The sequence below is a fragment of the Tiliqua scincoides genome, chromosome 10 (genome assembly GCF_035046505.1).
Source record: "Tiliqua scincoides isolate rTilSci1 chromosome 10, rTilSci1.hap2, whole genome shotgun sequence".
Taxonomy (NCBI): Eukaryota; Metazoa; Chordata; class Lepidosauria; order Squamata; family Scincidae; genus Tiliqua; species Tiliqua scincoides.
Genome location: NC_089830.1, coordinates 24,859,370 through 24,878,694, shown reverse-complemented (window position 1 = coordinate 24,878,694; position 19,325 = coordinate 24,859,370). Strand labels below are relative to the sequence as shown.

Here is a 19,325-nt window from a genome sequence, read left to right as displayed (position 1 = left end):
TTTTCATGCACTGACTAGTTCTGTATTGGAACTGTCAGTGACATGTCAAAGGGAGAATTCTGGCTGGTGCACCCTCTTCCACCATGCTCGGTGGACTATAGAAGCAAGCTCTCAATGTTGTTGGCAACCTTCAGTCTCGAAAGACTATGGTATCGCGCTCTGAATGGTGGCTCTGGAACAGCGTCTAGTGTGGCTGAAAAGGCCAATTCGGGAGTGACAATCCCTTCCACACTGGGAGCAAGTGCAGTCTGTCCCTGGTCTGTCTCCCTGGCTACGGGCCTTCCTTCTTTGCCTCTTTGCCTCATTCTGTTGGCCAAGTGTCTCTTCAAACTGGGAAAGGCCATGCTGCACAGCCTGCCTCCAAGCGGGCCGCTCAGAGGCCAGGGTTTCCCACCTGTTGAGGTCCACTCCTAAGGCCTTCAGATCCCTCTTGCAGATGTCCTTGTATCGCAGCTGTGGTCTACCTGTAGGGCACTTTCCTTGCACGAGTTCTCCATAGAGGAAGCCTGAATGAAATGTCACTCTGTCCCTTTTTAAGCTACCATTTAACAAAGGGCAGTTCAATCAGAATGTACTCCTGCATATCCTGGTGCCTTGAGCAAGTTTAGTGCTAGGGTCGATTAATATTAATAAATGTCTTACCCGTGACGCAAGTTGAGTATGAATTTGTCATTTCATTGTTAGTAATGTTTACCAATGAATTGTATTGCTTTTTCGAGCCTTCCTTTTTGTCTACCTTCTGCTTATTATGGCTTATGAAATATATTCTTAATAAGGATATTTAAAAAACAAGAATACTGTACATGGTCATAACCAAGAAAAAGAGCCCTGTGGAGTTAAGGTGACCAACACAAAACTTAAGAGGGTTCCCTCCTGTAATATTGTTTCAATCACTCCTGATGGGGTTGCCATGTTTTTCAATGACCAAACTCTTATGCCTTTAAAAGCAGCCTGCTACAGAGGAATTCAGTCAGTGACAGCAGAAGCCTTCCTATCTCTCTCCAGCTATGAAAAAACCTCGCTGATGTGATTTTGCAGACAGGCTCTTTGTAAAGGCATAGGAGCAGGAGCACAAAGCAAAACCCGAACCTGTGGCAACTCCACCTTCTGAAGGGAAAGCCTGGAGCACAAAAGCTGATGGCAGGACCCACCTCCCACTTTGATGTGACTGGGTGGAACCTCTTACTCAAGAGGTTTCCTGATAGCAGTGATGTATTGATCATTAGCTAGGGCAGGGGTGCTCACACTTTTTTTGGCTCAAGAGCTACTTTGAAACTCAGCAAGGCCCGGAGATCTACCAGAGTTCTTTTACAATAATAGCATTTGTCATAACAGAATTATCCTAGATGAAATCAGTTTCTCTCCCCCCCCCCCCCAATCCTGTAGGAAAACAAGTGAGCAAATTGAAAGGATGGGGGCTTTGCTTTTGGATCTCCAGGGAAAATATTTGTTAAGGGGTGGGGAAAAGAACATTACTCTTTAGTTCTGTATGTGTGCAGGCATGTATGAGGAGGAAACTGGGGACCCAATCCTAACATGGCATGCGTGGAGCGGATGCCTGCAGGCAAGGCAGCATCCTCACGAGGCAAAATGAGTCGATCGCGGAGCCCTTAGTCTAGTCTAGACTATAGACTACTAGAGTCTAGACTAGACTAAGGGCTCCGCGATCGACTCATTTTGCCTCGTGATCTACCAGTCGATCGAGATTGACATGCTGAGCACCCCTGAGCTAGGGGGTTAACCAATACAGGAAGGAAGCCAGAATGTGGGGAAGGGTTCATCAAGGATTCAGACAAATCCATGAATACCCAGGATGGTGATTCTGAGCTTTAACCTGATGTTTCAGTTTTAATTTCACACGCTGGGCAACTTGGCTGCCTCCTTGCCAACTTTTTTGCTGGGTTGGACTCCTTTGCCCTTCAGTTGTGTGACAGTAGACATTCAACAGAGCAAGATGACAATGTGATGGTGGGGCAGGATATCACTTATTTCAATGGGGTGTTTTGGTTTCGAGCAGCTGTTCATAAGGGTGACAGAGCTTAAGCCAGAGAGTGAGCAAGATTCAGTCATCCTTTATCTGTTACAATGACATCCGTGTAAATGGCAGATTCGGGAAAAAGAGATACAATTCAGCAACATAAAGCAAAGGAACTGGGTTAATATATGGAAGCAATGAGAGGGTATGGAGAAACTTGGTCTCCTACTCATTCTTCTTGCCTACACTCTTCTCTGGTCTGCTTCAGGGCAGTCCCCTTGTTGAGATATATTTTTTTAAAGCAGTAAATATTTTACCAGTAGCACTTGCATAGTTGCTGCACCTTGTGATCCTGTTAAACATTTCTTATCTTTCAATGAGCTGTGAGAAATTTCCCAGCCTATACCACCAGACAAACAATAAGAGACTACATTGACCAGATCCATCCATGCGTGCAAATACTTATGATAGGGTTTTTAAAAAAAAAAAGTCACACGCAACAGATTTGTGCACTGAAGTCACCAAACACACAATAAAAAGTTGAACCAATGGAAAGACAGAGTGAAGATGCCAAAGAAATTTGAGCCTCAAGTGTGTTAGAAGCACACACTATACTAAAAGTTAGTTGTTGGAGAACACTTAGGGCCCAGTCCTATCCAACTTCCCAGGGCTGATGTAGCCACAATACAGTCCTGAGGTAAGGGAACAAATGTTACTTTGAGGAGACCTCTGTGACTGCCCACCATCACCACTGCAGGATTCACCATGTGCCCCACTGGCATGGCTGCATCAGCACTGGAAAGTTGGATAGGATTGGGCCCTTGGTGTAATTTACCCCCAGAGCCAAGTCACCCACAAGGTTGACTGAAGGGATCGCCCACCATCATCGTGGTCCTCCTATTCCTACTGCCTGGATTTAGAAAGAAGAGGGGAATGAAGTGGAAGAGGAACTGTAGAAAAGGAGAGCAGTGGGCTAGAATGGCATGACACTCTAGCCTCCTCACGTTCCTCACCTGCTCCATTCCCTTCTTCCTTTTCTAATCCAGAGAACAGGAGGAGGACTGACAGAAGCTGGCACTTCGGTGGTAGGGGGTGGTGGAATTTAACGTGAGATGCCAGGTGGACTTGAGCTGGCACTGCCACCCCACAAGATGCTGAGGCCCCACAGTTGTCAAATTAGGGGCAAAAAGTTTGTGGGGAAAATAGTCGTGCTTGCAACAACACAATCCACAGTTCAGACAGTTTAGCGGGACAGGAGTCACTTTTCTGAGTGGCCGTCCAGTTGGTGACCAGCACCCAAACCTGCTGAGAACACTGCTGAGAACCCAACACTGCTGAGAACTTCCAAGGAACCGGTATGTCGGGGAGGACTGTCCTGGAGCTCCAGAGCAGTTGTGTCCAAGCCAACTGTCCAGGTGGTCCTTCTCTCCTGCGAGGGTCCCTGAGAGAGGGAGGCCTCTCCTGTTGCCTCACACATGGCAGTCCAAAGCTGAGAGCTTGCTGCCCAACCCACAAGAAGTTCCTTTCGGCTCTTTCATCAGGAGAGACAGGCTCAGGCCTGAGAATCGTCCAGACTGAGAATCTCATCAGTGGGTTAAAATTCTTCTTCAGAATCCCAGTCCTAAGGAGAAGGCTTTCTCTCACCAGCGAGGGGTAAGACAAGATGGGCAACTTATAACTTGCATCCCAAAATACTGGAACAGGTCATTTGGGGGGGGGGGTAGACGAGTGAGCCAGAACGATGGGAGGGAAGCGTCTTTCAAGCCACTGCATCATCTCTTGATCTCAGAGTAAATCGATTCTGTCCCGTGTAGAAGCTCCTAAGGGGGAAAAAAAAGAATATGAGAAAGGAATCCCAGTAAGGGCAGTCTGATGGTGAGTGCAGATGGAAGCATTCAAAGGTTCTGATGTACTATTTCTATCCCAGCCCTTCCTCCAAGGAGCAGAGGACAATATCCATGCCCCCCCCCATCTTTTTTTATTACAACAACTTTGTGAGGCAGCTTAGCCTGAAAGATCGCAACTGGCCCAAGTTTACTGAGCAAGAACTTCGGGGGTGAAGGGGGCTTTGAACCCAGTTCTCCCTGGGCCTTATCGGACCACTGCACCCCACGGTCTCTTACGGACGTCCCAGTCTGCAAGCTTTGAGGAAGCAGGCCAGGAAAGTCTTTCGAGAGAAACTTTGGTCGACTGTGCTTATGTAACAGGGTGGTTAGGAGAAACTGTGAATCCCCAGCTTGAATCTTGCTCAACAATGAACTCAATGAGCCTGGTGTAAGAAGGAAAACAAGAGGAGCATTGCCATGCGGGTTTAATCCTCCAGGTCATCCGGTTCAGATTTATGTGTCTAGCAGGAGCATTGGAAGGCTTGATGCAACAGCCAGCCCCTGTGGTTTGCCACCCATCCCCTCCCCAGCACCCCAGCATCAGAGCTACAGGACCTCAACCAGAGCTCCTAGTACCTGAAATGACACATTGTCCCTTCTTGCACAATACTTAGCTGAACAAATGCTATGCCCCTTATCTGCCAGCCATTCACTCCTCCAACACCCAAACCCTGGAAGAAGAGGAAGTGTGGAGGAGGACAGTGAAAAGCCAGAACATCACAACTGCCTTGTCTTTCTGGTTTCAGCGGTACTAAGTCACCTATATATATATTGGCAACCTTCAGTCTCGAAAGACTCTGGTATCGCGCTCTGAAAGGTGGTTCTGGCACAGCGTCTAGTGTGGCTGAAAAGGCCAATCCGGGAGTGACAGTCCCTTCCACACCGGGAGCAAGTGCAGTCTGTCCCTGGTCTGTCTCCCTGGCTATGGGCCTTCCTTCTTTGCCTCTTTGCCTCAGACTGTTGGCCAAGTGCCTCTTCAAACTGGGAGAGGCCATGCTGCACAGTCCAAGCGGGCTGCTCAGAGGCCAAGGTTTCCCACCTGTTGAGGTCCACTCCTAAGGCCATCAGATCCCTCTTGCAGATATCCTTGTATCGCAGCTGTGGTCTACCTGTAGGGCGCTTTCCTTGCATGAGTTCTCCATAGAGGAGATCCTTTGGGATCTGGCCATCATCCATTCTCATGACATGACCGAGCCAACGCAGGCGTCTCTGTTTCAGCAGTGCAGTGTTTCTCTACTCACGGCACACTGACCTCTATGGTCTTCTGTATGGTCTTTGCCCCTTGTGATGTTACTTCTGGCTTCTGAGAGATTCATCCAGGTTCTTTTTCTAGAGCAGCTGCCTGTAGTAAAAAAAATCATCTGTCCCTCTTCCTCCATGGAGGAGGAGAAGCCACTACTACAGACAGTTGCTCTAGAAACAGAGCTACAGAACCTGGAAGAGTTTTTCAGCCATTCCAACTACTGTGCTCCAGACTCCCTGAGGACCTTTCATGGCACACCAGTGTGTCATGGGACCCTGGTTGAAAATTATTGCCATTAACGTTTTTATAAAACTCACTTTCCCCCCCCCTTTCACCCTAGAGTTCCATCTGGCCATTGGAGGCATTTTGCAAGGGGCTTGGGGAGGCTTTTGTGTTGGGATTCTGCTCTAACATACTTCTTAGGAAATTCCAAAGAAAGACAAAGTCTGGTTGGGTTACAGAGACAATGTTCTAGCCAGGTATTCTCCAGAACAACAACTTACTGTATAGTTAGAATCTGGCTTGGGGCAGGGAACCGGCAAGGGCTGTGAAGAGAGAAGGAGGACAAATAAACATGACATCCAGGCAGTGGCATAGCTAGAGGGGGTGCAAAGCACTTAAGTTTTACAGGGAGCCTCACCGGAGCTTTCAAGCAGCCCCTCCCCCTCGGAACCATTACGGGCTTTGGGAGCAAAACCTCAGCATTTTTCACCCCCTCTAGCTATGCCACTGCATGCAGGGATACACTGGCAGCCTTCTTTAGCAGAGGGTTGGATCCCATTGTCATTGGAGAAGAGGTTCAAACTGCCGATGACTCATATATAGTTATGACATACAATCTAAGGCTTTCATGGTCAGTATTACTAGTGTTGTAGTAAGAAATGTCCATTCCACAGCCCATTTCTTTTCCTGGTCCAAGTTCCTGGATCCCTGAACTTCCAAGGACACAAGAGGCACTGTCATTTGCTACAGGTTGACAGTCAGCAGTGTCTGAATATGTGGCAATGACAGGATGGATTTCCAACACATGCAAATATTGTCTATGACTACCCAATACTACAGGCTCACATTTACCGGGAAGCAATAGAGATACAAAAATACTGCAATGATAGGAACAGGAAAGAAGAGCCCTAGAGCACCAGCAATGCTTGGCTACCTGCCCTCAGAAAGGCCGGGATCCGGGGATTTGGAACAGGAAAAGAACTGGGCTGCGGAAAGAAAGTCCTTTCAGGAACACGTGGCCACCTCTGACCCAGAGAGAACACAACCAACCTTCTCTTACACTTGCACAATGCACAGCTAGGGAAGACCAAGACTACTGCATAAAACACCATTCTGGGGAAACAAACTGTCCGCCCTGTTTATCTTCTCATTTTGATATACTCCCAAGCAACCATTTGGTGAGGCATGACTTGGAAGCCTTTAGGCTACAGGAGTGGCACAAGGAAGGTCACCCACTCAGCCAGCACATGACTTTCACATCCCCATCTATTATTTCCCATCATGTCGCATTCTCAGAGCTGAACAAAGGAGGGGTTGGATAAGAGGTAGCTGTGAACTGGTTCTAGGACTCACAGGGAGTGGTCCGGAGATAGGGGGCAGTTGCTTCCCTTCCACGTCGGGCGATTCCACTGGTGAATCCATGACCTCATAGATGGGTTCTTTATCATCTGGAAAGCACGAGATACAACAAAATGATAACTTTGAACTTGAGTCGCTTATTGGTTATATTTATAGTTCATTGTTTGGGCATGCACATTCATTTCCAAACAAATAGAAATGAATACAATGAAGAGAGGAACAGAGGAGAGAAAAGTGTTGGGCTAGAGTGTCTCCAGCACTGGAAACACCCGAGCCCATCTCTCTCTTCTCCTCTGCCTTTCCTCTTCTGCTCTGTTCCTTCTCCCCTCCCTTTTTGAATCCAGAGAGAGGGAGGAGGAAGAGAAGTGATAAGAGTGAGCCTCTTTTCTAGACTGAAGAGCCCTCAATCGCTGTAGCGGGATGATCAAGCCCTCTAGAGTGGGTCCATGCACTCACTGTGTTTGGATGGCAGTGGCTTTTTTCCTCTTGGGTCCAGTTTCCCTGCCACCCTAGGAGAGATTGGAACAGGTTGAAGGATCACCCTTGGAGCCTTAAAAAAACCCCTTAATCTAAGTCATGCATTCCATCATATCAGTGGAAGAAAAGCAGCACATCTTGCCTAGAAATGTCCTTGAAACAGATTTACAGCTAGGTAGGGAATCTGCAGTGGAACAACATTTCCACTTGTTTATACTCTAAAATTGCTTAGCAAAAGGGTGAAATTCAGCCTCCCTCCCTCCCTCTCTGTATCTCACACACACAGGTCACAGGGGAGAAAACCTAAATTCCTCCTGTGAGCTTCTAGGATTTTGCAGAAGTTGTGGAGGTAGAGATAAAAAAAAAAAAAGTACTACAGGTCAATTTGTTGACTGAAAAGGGGAACAGTTGCCCTTGCGAGTACTTGGTGTTGGTGCTGGAGAGGAGAAGGTGCTGCCCCCAGTCCCAAATCTAACCTCCCAGCATTATACAGTACAACAAGGAAGGTCCTAAGGGAGTTGTAAAAGGAAAATGGTATCCCCTTCCCTTTCCTGTCTCCTCAAGCTCACAACCACCTATGCCTACAACCAAAGAATGCCTTTCCTAGCACAGAGATGACCTAAGTTCTTAATGTCAGATCCACTGCACAAATGTCTTGGCCTGAGAGCACAAGGGGCTTGCCACAGAGAATTCTGGGCTCGGTCACTTCATGCTGGTGTTAAGAATTTTGTGAGAGATCCTTGCATAGAACTACATGGAAATATGAGAGTCCTTTTCACAGGGTTACTTTCAAACCAGCGTAAGGCTGCAATCCGACACACATACATTCCTGGGGGTGAGCTTCATTAAACTCAGTGGAGCTTACTTCTGAGCAGACATGAAAAGGATTGCACTATCAGTTTGCAGCACAGGCAGGGACAGCTTTAAGCCAATTAGATCAATTGTTCCCAACTGGGCCCCGTGCCTAAGGGCTCCCCACACTAGGGTCATCTGCTGAAGTCTTGTATACCATTTTATATTCAAATACACTTCGATCCTTTTAGTTCATTAATTCACATGCATTTTTCTAAGCATTGATTTTGATTGCTTTCTGTTCTACCGCAGAGAGTCTCTAATACATTTTATTTATATCTCTCACATTCTACAGACCTTGGCTCCGAACCTGTGGCCCCACATAAAATGTTTCCATTTGGGCTCCACAGCTCCAATGGCTACCTCTGAGCACAGGTACGCACTAACTAAGCAGTTTGATTCACGTTAGGAGATTTCCCTTTAGCCACCCCTAATGCTCACCATCGCCTCCCCTTACCCCGTGCATGGTTCTGCTTTCTTTAAGACGAATCGGTAGATCATGATGGCACCCCCTGCCCCAGCTAGCAAGATGCCAACCATTACTCCAGCCACGATCCATCCCAGCATGCCAGAGGCTTTGGTTGGCTTTTCGATGGCTGGCGCTGGTGAGGTGGTTGCGTTCAAAGGTGGATTGGTCCCTGATTCTGTAAAGGAAAAGAACATGAGTGTTAGCATCTAGAACCAGGTACCCCACCATTAGGATCAACCAGGTACCCCACCCCACCAGTGTGCCAAATGCCAACACCACCCCTTTCCTGCTGGAGCAGTTGCTTCTCCTTCTGCTTCCTGGATTCAGAAAGGAACAGGTGGTTGGAGCAGAAGAGGAAGTATGGTAGAGAGGAAAGGAGAGGAGGGTGGTGGGCTAGAGTGTCTGCCTCAGTCATCCTTTTTGATGAAAGGCCCAACCCTGCACACCATGGCCAAGAGAAAAGACAAATCCTTCCAGACAGAACATTTTGAGCTGCAGTCAAGTGACAACATTATAATAGGACAACCCTATTCTCAACTTACTTTTCATTTTAAGGAGCTCCCAAAGGCATTTTTCATTACAAATTCTGCTACAGTAAAAATTAGGAAGTACAAAGAATATTCCACTTTCCCCTGTTTCCCTCTTCCTCCCCTGTCTTCATCTGTCTTTTGTATCTAGATTGTAAGCCCCTCGGGGCAGGGACCTGCCTTCCCAGTGTTTGACAAGCACCATGCACATAGATGGTGCTATGTAGATAACACTACCATTAATAACATACACAAAAATAAAATAGTCAAACTAGCAGGGTAATTGCATCAGGTGAAACCATTGCACAACAATTATCAAAAGCAATGGTTGAACCTTAAAACCCCCCTGGGATCTTCATGTGGCACCTCGTACCTAAAATGGGGAGGTCATTTCATAGATAGAGTGCAGAATGCAACAATTGAGCAAGTTCATGTGTGGGGGTCATTCCATAGGAAGATGATGACACACTGTATATACTCAGAGGTACACAATTAACATGAAGGGATGTAGCACTAAAGCAGGATAACAAGGAAAGCAGGGAAGGCATTCAAAGCATGGACAAAAAGCAGGGGGAAAAGACTCACCTTCCAGGTGGAGATCAATTGACCCCTTTAAGGTTTTCCTGGACCGGAGCAAGATGAGCACAGTGTATGGGAGGGCGTCTGAAGGCTGAACCCCACTGATGAAGAAAGACCCATTGGGAAAGCCAAACTCTCTCTGTGTGAACTGGACCCCATTACGCTGCGGGCGGCTGTTGCCAGGGAAGTAGGTGAAGATCCGCGTCCCCCCATCTGTTGCCTTCCCACGGTACCAGTCGATCTGACGGATGTTGCCTGTCACGTTTTGCACGGAGAGTGTGACATTCTGACCCATGACTGGGGTCTCGGGAATGACTACGACGGAGACTGTCTGATTTGCTTGGATGAGGGAAAACCGGAAGCACAGGAGACAGGCTGGAGGAGCGAAGAGGGGGTCAGGCAAGGCTTGGCTCTCTTATATCAACTGTACTCTTCATTCTCTACATCAGGGGTGGCCACACCGCAGTTTGCAAGCCACATGCGGCCCTTCGATGTGGCTCTCAGAAATATGTTGGCCCAGTTCCTTTTTGCATCACAATTAACATAAAAGGTAAACAAGACATTTTCAACCTTTGACAGCTTTAAACTGAGAGTCCACTGGATAAAAACATAAGTTCAGGGTGAGTACATATATTTAAGAATTTAAATGCTTTTTAAATATTGTGGCTCTCAAACATCTCCCTTGTGACTCTCAAACAGCCATATGTGGCTCTTGCGCCAAGCCAGGTTGCCCACCCCTGCTCTCTGTCTTATGGGCTGGGCAACTAGTCCTGTCCATTAACTGCTAGATGTCTACACTGCAAAATATAAACTGATTCCAAACCGGTTTGACTGTCAGCACTTCCCAGCCATGAAACTTTGGGAACTGCTTGGGAAACACTTACCCCTGGGTAAGAGGCATTTTTTCAAGTGGGTGCTCTTTTATTTAGCAGCGGGAGAGTAACTGGCCCTCCTCACCCCAGCAGTGTCTTTTCTCGTGGCTGTCTGCGTCTTTTTAGATTGCGAGTCCTTTTGGGACAGAGAGCCATTAGCTATTTGGTTTTCTCGGTAAACTGCTTTGTGAACTTTTAGTTGAAAAGTGGTATATAAATACTGTTATTGAAAGCAACTGTGGGGACATACCCTTCTGCACAAGGTATGGGGTTCTCTAATGAAGAATCCACAGCAGAATCCCAAAAGTGCAGTTCCCAGGGTTGCTGGGAGGGAGTTGTGACAATCAGAAGCAGGGTCAACCCAGTTTAAATCCAGAGATTCTCTTATCTTCCAAAGAACTGTCGACACAGCCTCACTTTCCAGCAAAATATCAGGAACACAAGACGGCAGAGAAGATTCATGAGCAGGCAAGTGTAGATAGTTAGACTGCCTGTTAAATCAAATCTGCCCAGGATTTTCCTGATAAAAGAGCAGGAATTCTTGGAGATAAAGAGTAGACACTCTCAATCCACTGTACCTTCTTCAAGCAATGCCTGCTTTTCAACCAACTCGCCTGCTGTTGTGCCTTTAATAGCAATTGAATTGCCAGCCACTAGCAAGCTACCTTACTTATTTCTATACCATGAAAAGCATCATCCACTGTTTTCTAGATATCAAGCGTCTGTTAAAGGCATAGGAGCGGGTCAATTGGCAGCCTTACTTGATACAAAAAGAAATTGGCAATGGGAGACATGGACTCCCCACATCTTGGTTCTGCCCCTCACCTGTTAGAAGAAGCCCCTTAGAAAAGAGGCCTTGGAATGCCAAATCCTCCATGGTCCTTTCTGAAAGTAGATCCACATACAATGTTGGTAGCAAGTCCCTTGTGAGATCTTTGGGCTACAACGGGCAGTGTGCAACCAGCCTGATGCCTGGATCCCTTCCCGATTCCATCCTCCTGAGGGCTCTCCCGGGTGCTTTCTCCTCAGATCCTGTTCTGGGGCGATGCAGCTCTTGATTCTTGGCCCACTTCCTGGTGGCTGGCCTCCTGGGGATGCGGGCCTGTGCGGGGGAGGCAAGAGGCCGTCAAAATCACTCAGCCCTGACTCATGGACTGCCAGGAAAGGGCTGGGATGAGGCACGGGTGATTGCACCAACCAAGAGGGCAGGTGCGCTGGCTGGGTGCCTAGGAATAGGAATGCTGGCAGGGAAGGCAGGAATGCTCCATGGGCAGAGGGTTATTTTTTTTCAATAAAGCTAAGCATTCACTTTAAATGACTCCCTGCATTCTCTTGAATCCACCAAAGAATTTTAGAGGATGGGTACCCAAGAAGCCTGCGCAGTGGTACAATGGTTCATTTTGTAGAGCTGGGGTTTGTCTTGAAACACACACAGATCCATGTGCGGTGGACATGCCATGGAGAAAAGTTTATCATTCAGAAGGTGGAGGAAGGACAAGAAGGGTCTGCTGTCCTGGACAGAACCCTTACCAACAGGGAAGAATTGGCGGGGGGGGGGAAATGGCAGGGACTCTGGGTGGAAGTGACCACGTCATCTTGGAATTCTTGATATCAAGGAACAGAAGAGCTGAGCGTAGTCAGATATGTACTCTGGATTTCAGGAAAGCTGACTTTAATTGGCTCAGAAGACAATGCAGTCATCTCTTGTAGCTAGAATTGTTTGAGTCCGAGAGTGACTTAAGAAGTGACATACTGAAGGCAAAATTGCCAACTGCTCCCATAAGAAGAAAAGCTGGGAGACATCCGAGGAAGCCAGTGTGACTACACAACAAGCCTTCTGAAAAACCTGAGAAGCAAGAGGAACACGTACAAGAAGCAGGAGGAGGGCCATTTGGCGAAGGAACTGTACATAAGCAGAACCTGCACTGCAAGGGTGGCATCAGGAAGGCTAAAGCACAGAATGTGCTAAGGCTCTAAGCGATGCCAATGACCACAAGAAGGGTTTTTTTTTGGGGGGGGGGGGGTGATGTCTGAAAGAAGAAGGAAGTGAAGAAGGCAGTAGGCATTTTGCATGAAAAAGGTGGGGAAGTGGAAAACCTACAATGGAGGGAAAAGAAAGCAGAACTGCTCTCTTCTTATTCCGCATCTCTCCCCTTGCAGAAGGGAAAAGTGGTCCAACATAAAGTGGCAGTAATGAAGAACTGGGGGCATCACGATTCAGGATGGGTCAAGAGGTGGCAAGGGGATATGTGGATGCCTGTAGGAGCAACAAAAATCAGAGGCGCAAGTACAAGATGGATGAAAACTGGCTTAGAAGCAGCAAGTGTAAAAGAAAAAAAAAACTAGGTGTTTTATAGCACAATCCCTGGCACATCTGCCCAGAAGTAAGTCCCCTCGTTTTCAATGGAATTTACTTCCAAGAAAGTTTGTACAGGATTGTAGCCTCGGTGGCCCAGAAGCTGAACATGAGCCAGCAGTGTGTTGCAGCTGCAAAGAAAGCAAAAGTATTGCTGGGCTGCAGAGGCAGAAAGTTCAGATGACGAGAATTGTTGGCTCCACTTTGTTTCAGACTACTTGGAACGCTGTGTCCAGTTTGGGGCATTGTGTTTTAAGGACGTTGATAAGCTGGAACGGGTTCAGAGAACCCGCTAAGAATGGGGTGAGGTCTGGGAACCAATTAAAAGAGCTGGATCTATTTGGCTTGAAGATGAGAAGGCTAAAGAGAGCTATGACAGTCGGTTTCGAGTACCTGAAGGGCTCTTGTGCAGAAGAAGGGGTTTACTTTCTGTAGTTCCTACGGGTAGGACGAGAACAATAAACTACAAGATTGAAGCTACAGAATTTCCTAGCTGTATGTAAGAGTTTTCTGGCACTCAAATACTCTGCCACATGCAATGTTGTTGTATACAAATGTCAGAGTTGGAAGGGACCTTGGAAGTCATCTAGTCTAACCCTGGTCAACTCAGGTAACTGCTACAGCATTCCTGACTGAGCTGACCAGGATTAGACTAGATGACTTCCAAGGTCCCTTCTAACTCTGACATTCTATGATATGTATACAACAACAACAACAACAACAACAACAACAACAACAACAACAACAACAACAAAACCCTTACATTTCTGCTTTAGTGTATTTTCTTCTCCGGCCATTGATTGATTGATTTTATTACGTAAACCGCTTTATGAACTACTCCTATTGAAAAGTGGTATGTAAATATTCTTATTAATAATAATATTTCCGCTTTGAAGCCTATACTGTACTTAAAGGTCTGGCTCATTTCATTCCAAACTCTTGGAGGAGGCTGCAATCATTTAAAACAAATGAAGAAATTTTTTTAAAAAAATAGAATCAAAAAAATATCCCAGATCAATATAAAAGGTATGGCAGAGTGCCTGCCTAAGCATGTTTACTTAAGAGTAGGTCCCATTGTGTTCACAGGCACTTGCATCCAGGCAAATTTGCACAAGGTTGTTGCCTCCGTGTAACATGAACTACACATTGGCTCAGGCAGCTCTTGGGAAAGCCTAGACAGCAATGTGTGGCCTTAGGCAAATATCTCAGTTTGCTTCCTCCTGAGCAGGATGCTTCTTCTCTTGAAAAATCTCCAAGGCAGCACTTGTAAACTCCTGATGACATCACAGCTTCACTTGTAGATGTTCCAGAGTATTACTCTCCTTCTATCTACTATTATCCTCCCATGTTTCTGCCAGGCCCCTGAGCTGCCCTGACTTGATTCCCTCTCCCATCGGTTCCCAGATAGGGGACAGGAACTGCTGAGAATTCTGCATTGCCCCTCCCTCCTCACAGCAGCCACAGACCTACCAACAACCCTGTAAGGAGGGAGGGAAACCAGTGAGCCAGAGATGTGCTTACTGTGCTAAAATGCTTTCCCATAATTGTTAGATTTTACATAAGACACTCATGTAGTTTCATCTGCTGAGAAGTGAGATTCAGGCACTTTATTTTTTTTTAGCCCATCCAGTTCCATGCAGAGCTAGAAGAGCACAGATGTCTTAGAACCACCTCCTGGGTGTTGGCCCTACGATCAGGGTGACCAGATGTCATAACCACAAAAGGCACCCCAAAACTTAGAACATCCAAGAAGCATGTAGGATAATGACAAAGTAAAAGCTAAAAACCACTCATATGTTGAGTTCACGTGGTTAATTTAAACATTATATTACTTATTAATAAATTTTAAACTATATTACCTTTAATTAATTACAAGAAAGCTCTGTGCTGCCTGTGAGTAGCGGCCTGCTCACAGGGAAAAGGAGGACACTTAAGTTCTTTTCCAGGACACAAGGCTAAAAAAAGGACATGTCCTGGAAAAAAAGAGGACATCTGGTCACCCTGCCTATGATCACCCACATCCATACCTACATAGAGTTCAGGTCAAATCCCAGAAGTCTAAACAACTGGCTCTACAGTAGAGTGCTTTAGTCCAGGCTTTTCCTTAAAAAAAAATGGGGGCCTGATTCCATGGGGGGGGGGGGAGATGGGGTGATTGAGACCTTTCAGGAAGATGATGGGGGAAGTAACTAGGGTGGGATGGTGGAGGAGGGTGATGTTTTGGAGAGAGGAGGAGGCATTGGGAATCCATAAGACAACACTGTCCCCCAAACAACACCCCCCCCCAAATCCACATATCCAAAAAGAAGCAGGATCCAGCAATCCTCACTTCCAAATTAATTGGAACTTACTTCCAAGCAATGCCCAGGATGAGGTCTAATCACTGCCTGATTTCTATCCCCCTCTGCTCTAACTGCTGTGCCCCACTCCCTTCTCAAGTGCCAGAAAGAGAGCCCTCCTTTCTCTCACCTTCAGCAGGGGAGATGAGAGAGATCTAGATGGAATCGTCCCAAGTGTCAGGAACTCAGAGGCTGTTTGTCCTCTTACTTCAACCCTGTCTTTGTCCTTGAGCTTCACCCACACATTCCCAGATCTTGCCGAACTAGTCAGGCTGCAAGCCAACAGGATAGGTGCGGCTGCGACGTTCATTTGGGTGTAGGAATGAGTGAGTGGGGTGCTCCAAGAAACCCAGAGATGCAGGTACCAGTTCTGAGGAAACTCACAGCTACCTGAAGAGGCATCAGTTGAACTTTAACCTGCTGGGCAGAGAGGGACAGGATTCAGGATGGCATAAGAACAGGAGGACTGGAAAAGGGGGATGTCAGTGGTCTTAAGGGGGGGTTGAAGAGTGGAGGAGAATGAAATGTGACTCTGCTGGGTGGTGAATCTTTCTGTTGACAGCTCAGAGAGTGTCTTATGGAAGGTGTTCTGCTTGAGTGCAGGAGCTGAAAAGAGAAAAAATGGACCAGAGCACTAGAGCGGTGGACTAGTTTCTGACACTCTAGCCCAACATTCTCTTTTCCTCTCCATTTCCTTTTCGAATCCAGGGAGGCCGAGACAAGCAGCTGGCCCTGAACGCACCCGACATTCATGAATTGATGGCCTTCCTCATTGCGATGTCATGCTTTTCGGTTTGTGTGCTTGGGGTATTCCCCAGTGTGTGTGAACCGGACTGGCTCACTGCAATAGACAACAAAGTTACCAACATTTCTTTTGCTTCTGCTCCTGTGCCTTTGACAACAGGTTTGCCTGTAGACCATAGCAGAAAACAGTCTTTATCCCCATGTCCTAAGAAGGAACAGCAGCCAGCCAGGCTGTGTTGGCCCCCTTCAGTAGTAACTACCCATCTTATAATGCTAGAGGAGGAAGTCTCTCCTCCCTGGTGTGTTACTAATACAGTATATGTTATTTAATGCTGTATTTTCAGCACACCGTCCATGGTTTTGTAGTGCTAGGCCTCTGCATGGGTGATTCACTGAGAAGTTTCACATTGTTTGAGGGGTGTGTGTGCAACTAGCATGAAGCAACCTGGTTGTGATCAAGCCTTGCACCTCACACTCTGCTGCTTGACCTCAAAGCAGCCACACAAACAGCGATGGCTGAAATGCACTCTGTGTTTGCTCAGGGGCACTCTTGTCCACTCCCACTTCAGATGTTCCAGGTCTGGTGGCGGCTGAAGGGGATCTTTGCCACTCAGGCTGTGTGTCAGGATGTGGAACGGAGCTCCAGCTGTTTCACATACATGTCACACCACAAAGCCTTCGTAATAAGCATTATCTCGTGCATTGTTCCTCCATGAAGTGTCTAACCGAGCAATTTTCAACCGGTGCGGTGTGGCACATTGGTGTGCCGTGAAAGGTCTACGGGCATGCCATGGGAGTTTGGAGCACAGTGGCTGAAAACTGCTGGAAAGCTCTTCCGGGTTTTGCAGCTCGGTTTCGAAAACAACTGTCCATGGTAACAAATTCTCTCTCTCTCTCCACCAGCAGAAATGGAGCCTCTTGGAAGCAAGAAGTGATATCACAAGAGGCAAAGGCCATAGAGAAGATCATAGAGGTCAGTGCTCTGTGAGAAGAAAAATGTTGAAAATCACTGATCTAACTCCTGACAGACACTGCCCCCCCGTCTGTCGTCGTAGTCCCCTGCTCACAAGACACCTGTACCTTTAAAAGCAGGCAGCTATTCAACAGATGCACTTGTGCCAGCACAAGGACTCTGTGGTGGAAGGGAGAAATATGATTAATGGCATCCTTGGCTGCTCTTTATTTCAAGCCACACAAGGAATGTGCAACATGGTTACACCTGCCTCCAAGTCATGGAAGCCGAAACTAGTTGGCCGGGGCTGAAACCAGTTTTGGCCTGGTCCGAGAGTGTGCAGTGAATGCTGACAAGGACAGAATTTGCGGGTCTTGCCTTATTCAACTCTCCTCGGGGGTCTGCTCTTTTGGTCTTTCTGGGAGTGCATTCACTCCTGCAGAACAGCTTCCTCCCCTCAACCTTCATAAGAAGAGAGGCTGTTGCAGGGGACACCCAGGTCTGCCTGTTCCGTGTCCTTGCAGATCTCAGGGATCGGTCGGTCACCACAAATGCACACAAGGCATGCACCAATAACAGCCACTGACAGAGAGCTGTGGGCAGACTTTGCAGCCGAGCGGGACATTCCGGGTTTCACCTCAAGGTCACTTTCTGCCCCAAGGAAAGATGTTCAGGGGGCAACCTTGGGACTAATGAATGGGCAGGAGGTCTGGTTTAGAGGGTAGAGCCTCCACTTGCCTGAAGATCACCCACAAGGTCGCCAGTTTGAGGCCACCGGCACCGTGCGACCTTGAAGCAGCTGACAAGCTGAGCCGAGTTATTCTATCTGCTCTGAGCGTGGGAGGATGGAGGCCAGAATGTGAAAGCAGATCAGAAAGAAACATCTGAATGTTGTGGTTCTTGAAAGATAGAACCTTCTTTCAATTGTAAAAATCCCTATGGGGATTTAAATAGCCTGCCTATGTAAACCGCCTTGAATAAAGTCTTGAATAAAGACCAAGAAAGGCGCTATATATATACCTGTATTATTATTATTCCCTGACAGCTTTAAGGTTACCAGAATGATCCAGGCTGTATAATTATTCATCTGTCGTTTGCATTTACATCCAAGGCCAACCCAAGACCTCCTATGGCCTGAGGCAGGCTGCCAAATGCTGCCCCCTTAAACTGGTGATGTGCCTTGTCTGCTCCTCCCGCTCTAACTTGGAAAAGGGAGTGGAACAGAGCGGAGGAGGAAGTGTGGAAGAGGAGAGGAGAGCGGTGGGGCTAGAGTGTCTTCTAAACTTTCCCAAGTCCTCTCAGCTACAATAGGACTGTTCACCTTTGCAAGACTTTTGCATTCAGTAACCCTGGCAAGCCTGATGCAATTCCTTGCTACTAGAACAGTGACCAGACTGAAGAGATTGGGTCAGGTCACTATAAACTCTCACGATCACCCCAGAGAAAGTGGACTGCTGTGCCTTGGCCTGTTTTCCTCCACAGGGGTCTAGGGTCCAAATTCTGTTGATACCGAGTGACAGATCCAAGCATTGCCCTTGGATTTGTCATGGGGAATGGCAAACAGCAGTCCCTCAAACCTTTTGTGCAGCCACATGTGACTCTCAGCAACCACCAAACACTTCTGGTTGAACAGCTATGATGACCAACAGCTTAGCAATTTTTGGCTGTGACCAGAGCAAGAGAAGCATCCCTGACAGTTTATGCACTTAGCTGATATGAAGGGTATTGGAATTAGTTGTGGGGAATCAACAAGATGATGCTGCTTTTCTCGCTTTTAACAAGATTATGCTGCTTTTATGACGCATCCTCGGCATCACCTGGCAGGACAAAGTTCCAAACAACACAGTCCTGGAACGAGGTGGAATCCCTAGCATGTATGCACTGCTGAAACAGAGACGCCTGCGTTGGCTTGGTCATGTCGTGAGAATGGATGATGGCTGGATCCCAAAGGATCTCCTCTATGGAGAACTCGTGCAAGGAAAGCACCCTACAGGTAGACCACAGCTGCGATACAAGGACATCTGCAAGAGGGTTCTGAAGGCCTTAGGAGTGGACCTCAACAGGTGGGAAACCCTGGCCTCTGAGCGGCCCGCTTGGAGGCAGGCTGTGCAGCATGGCCTTTCCCAGTTTGAAGAGACACTTGGCCAACAGACTGAGGCAAAGAGGCAAAGAAGGAAGGCCCATAGCCAGGGAGACAGACCAGGGACAGACTGCACTTGCTCCCAGTGTGGAAGGGATTGTCACTCCCGAATCGGCCTTTTCAGCCACACTAGACGCTGTTCCAGAACCACCTTTCAGAGTGCGATACCATAGTCTTTCGAGACTGAAGGTTGCCAACACAGATGCTGCTTTTCTGGAGGAACCAGTTGGTTTTCACAGCTTTGCACCATGTTTTCCCAGAATGCACATTTCCTCAGTGCATATATTGGTCAATAAAGCGGATATTGCAAATAGACTCTGGTAACCTTTTCCT

At 47.3% G+C, this 19,325-nt stretch overlaps 1 protein-coding gene across 1 annotated transcript; it reads right to left on the bottom strand.

The window, feature by feature from the left end:
- Window positions 1-3,747: 3,747 nt before the first annotated feature.
- Window positions 3,748-11,338, bottom strand: LOC136661087 (carcinoembryonic antigen-related cell adhesion molecule 19-like). The gene is made up of 7 exons (XM_066638107.1): window positions 11,287-11,338; window positions 9,596-9,964; window positions 8,472-8,658; window positions 7,142-7,194; window positions 6,680-6,774; window positions 5,608-5,649; window positions 3,748-3,795 (listed from the first exon to the last, which is right to left on the bottom strand). The coding sequence occupies exons 1-7, from the start codon at window positions 11,336-11,338 to the stop codon at window positions 3,748-3,750; spliced, it is 846 nt and encodes a 281-aa protein (XP_066494204.1).
- Window positions 11,339-19,325: the final 7,987 nt, after the last annotated feature.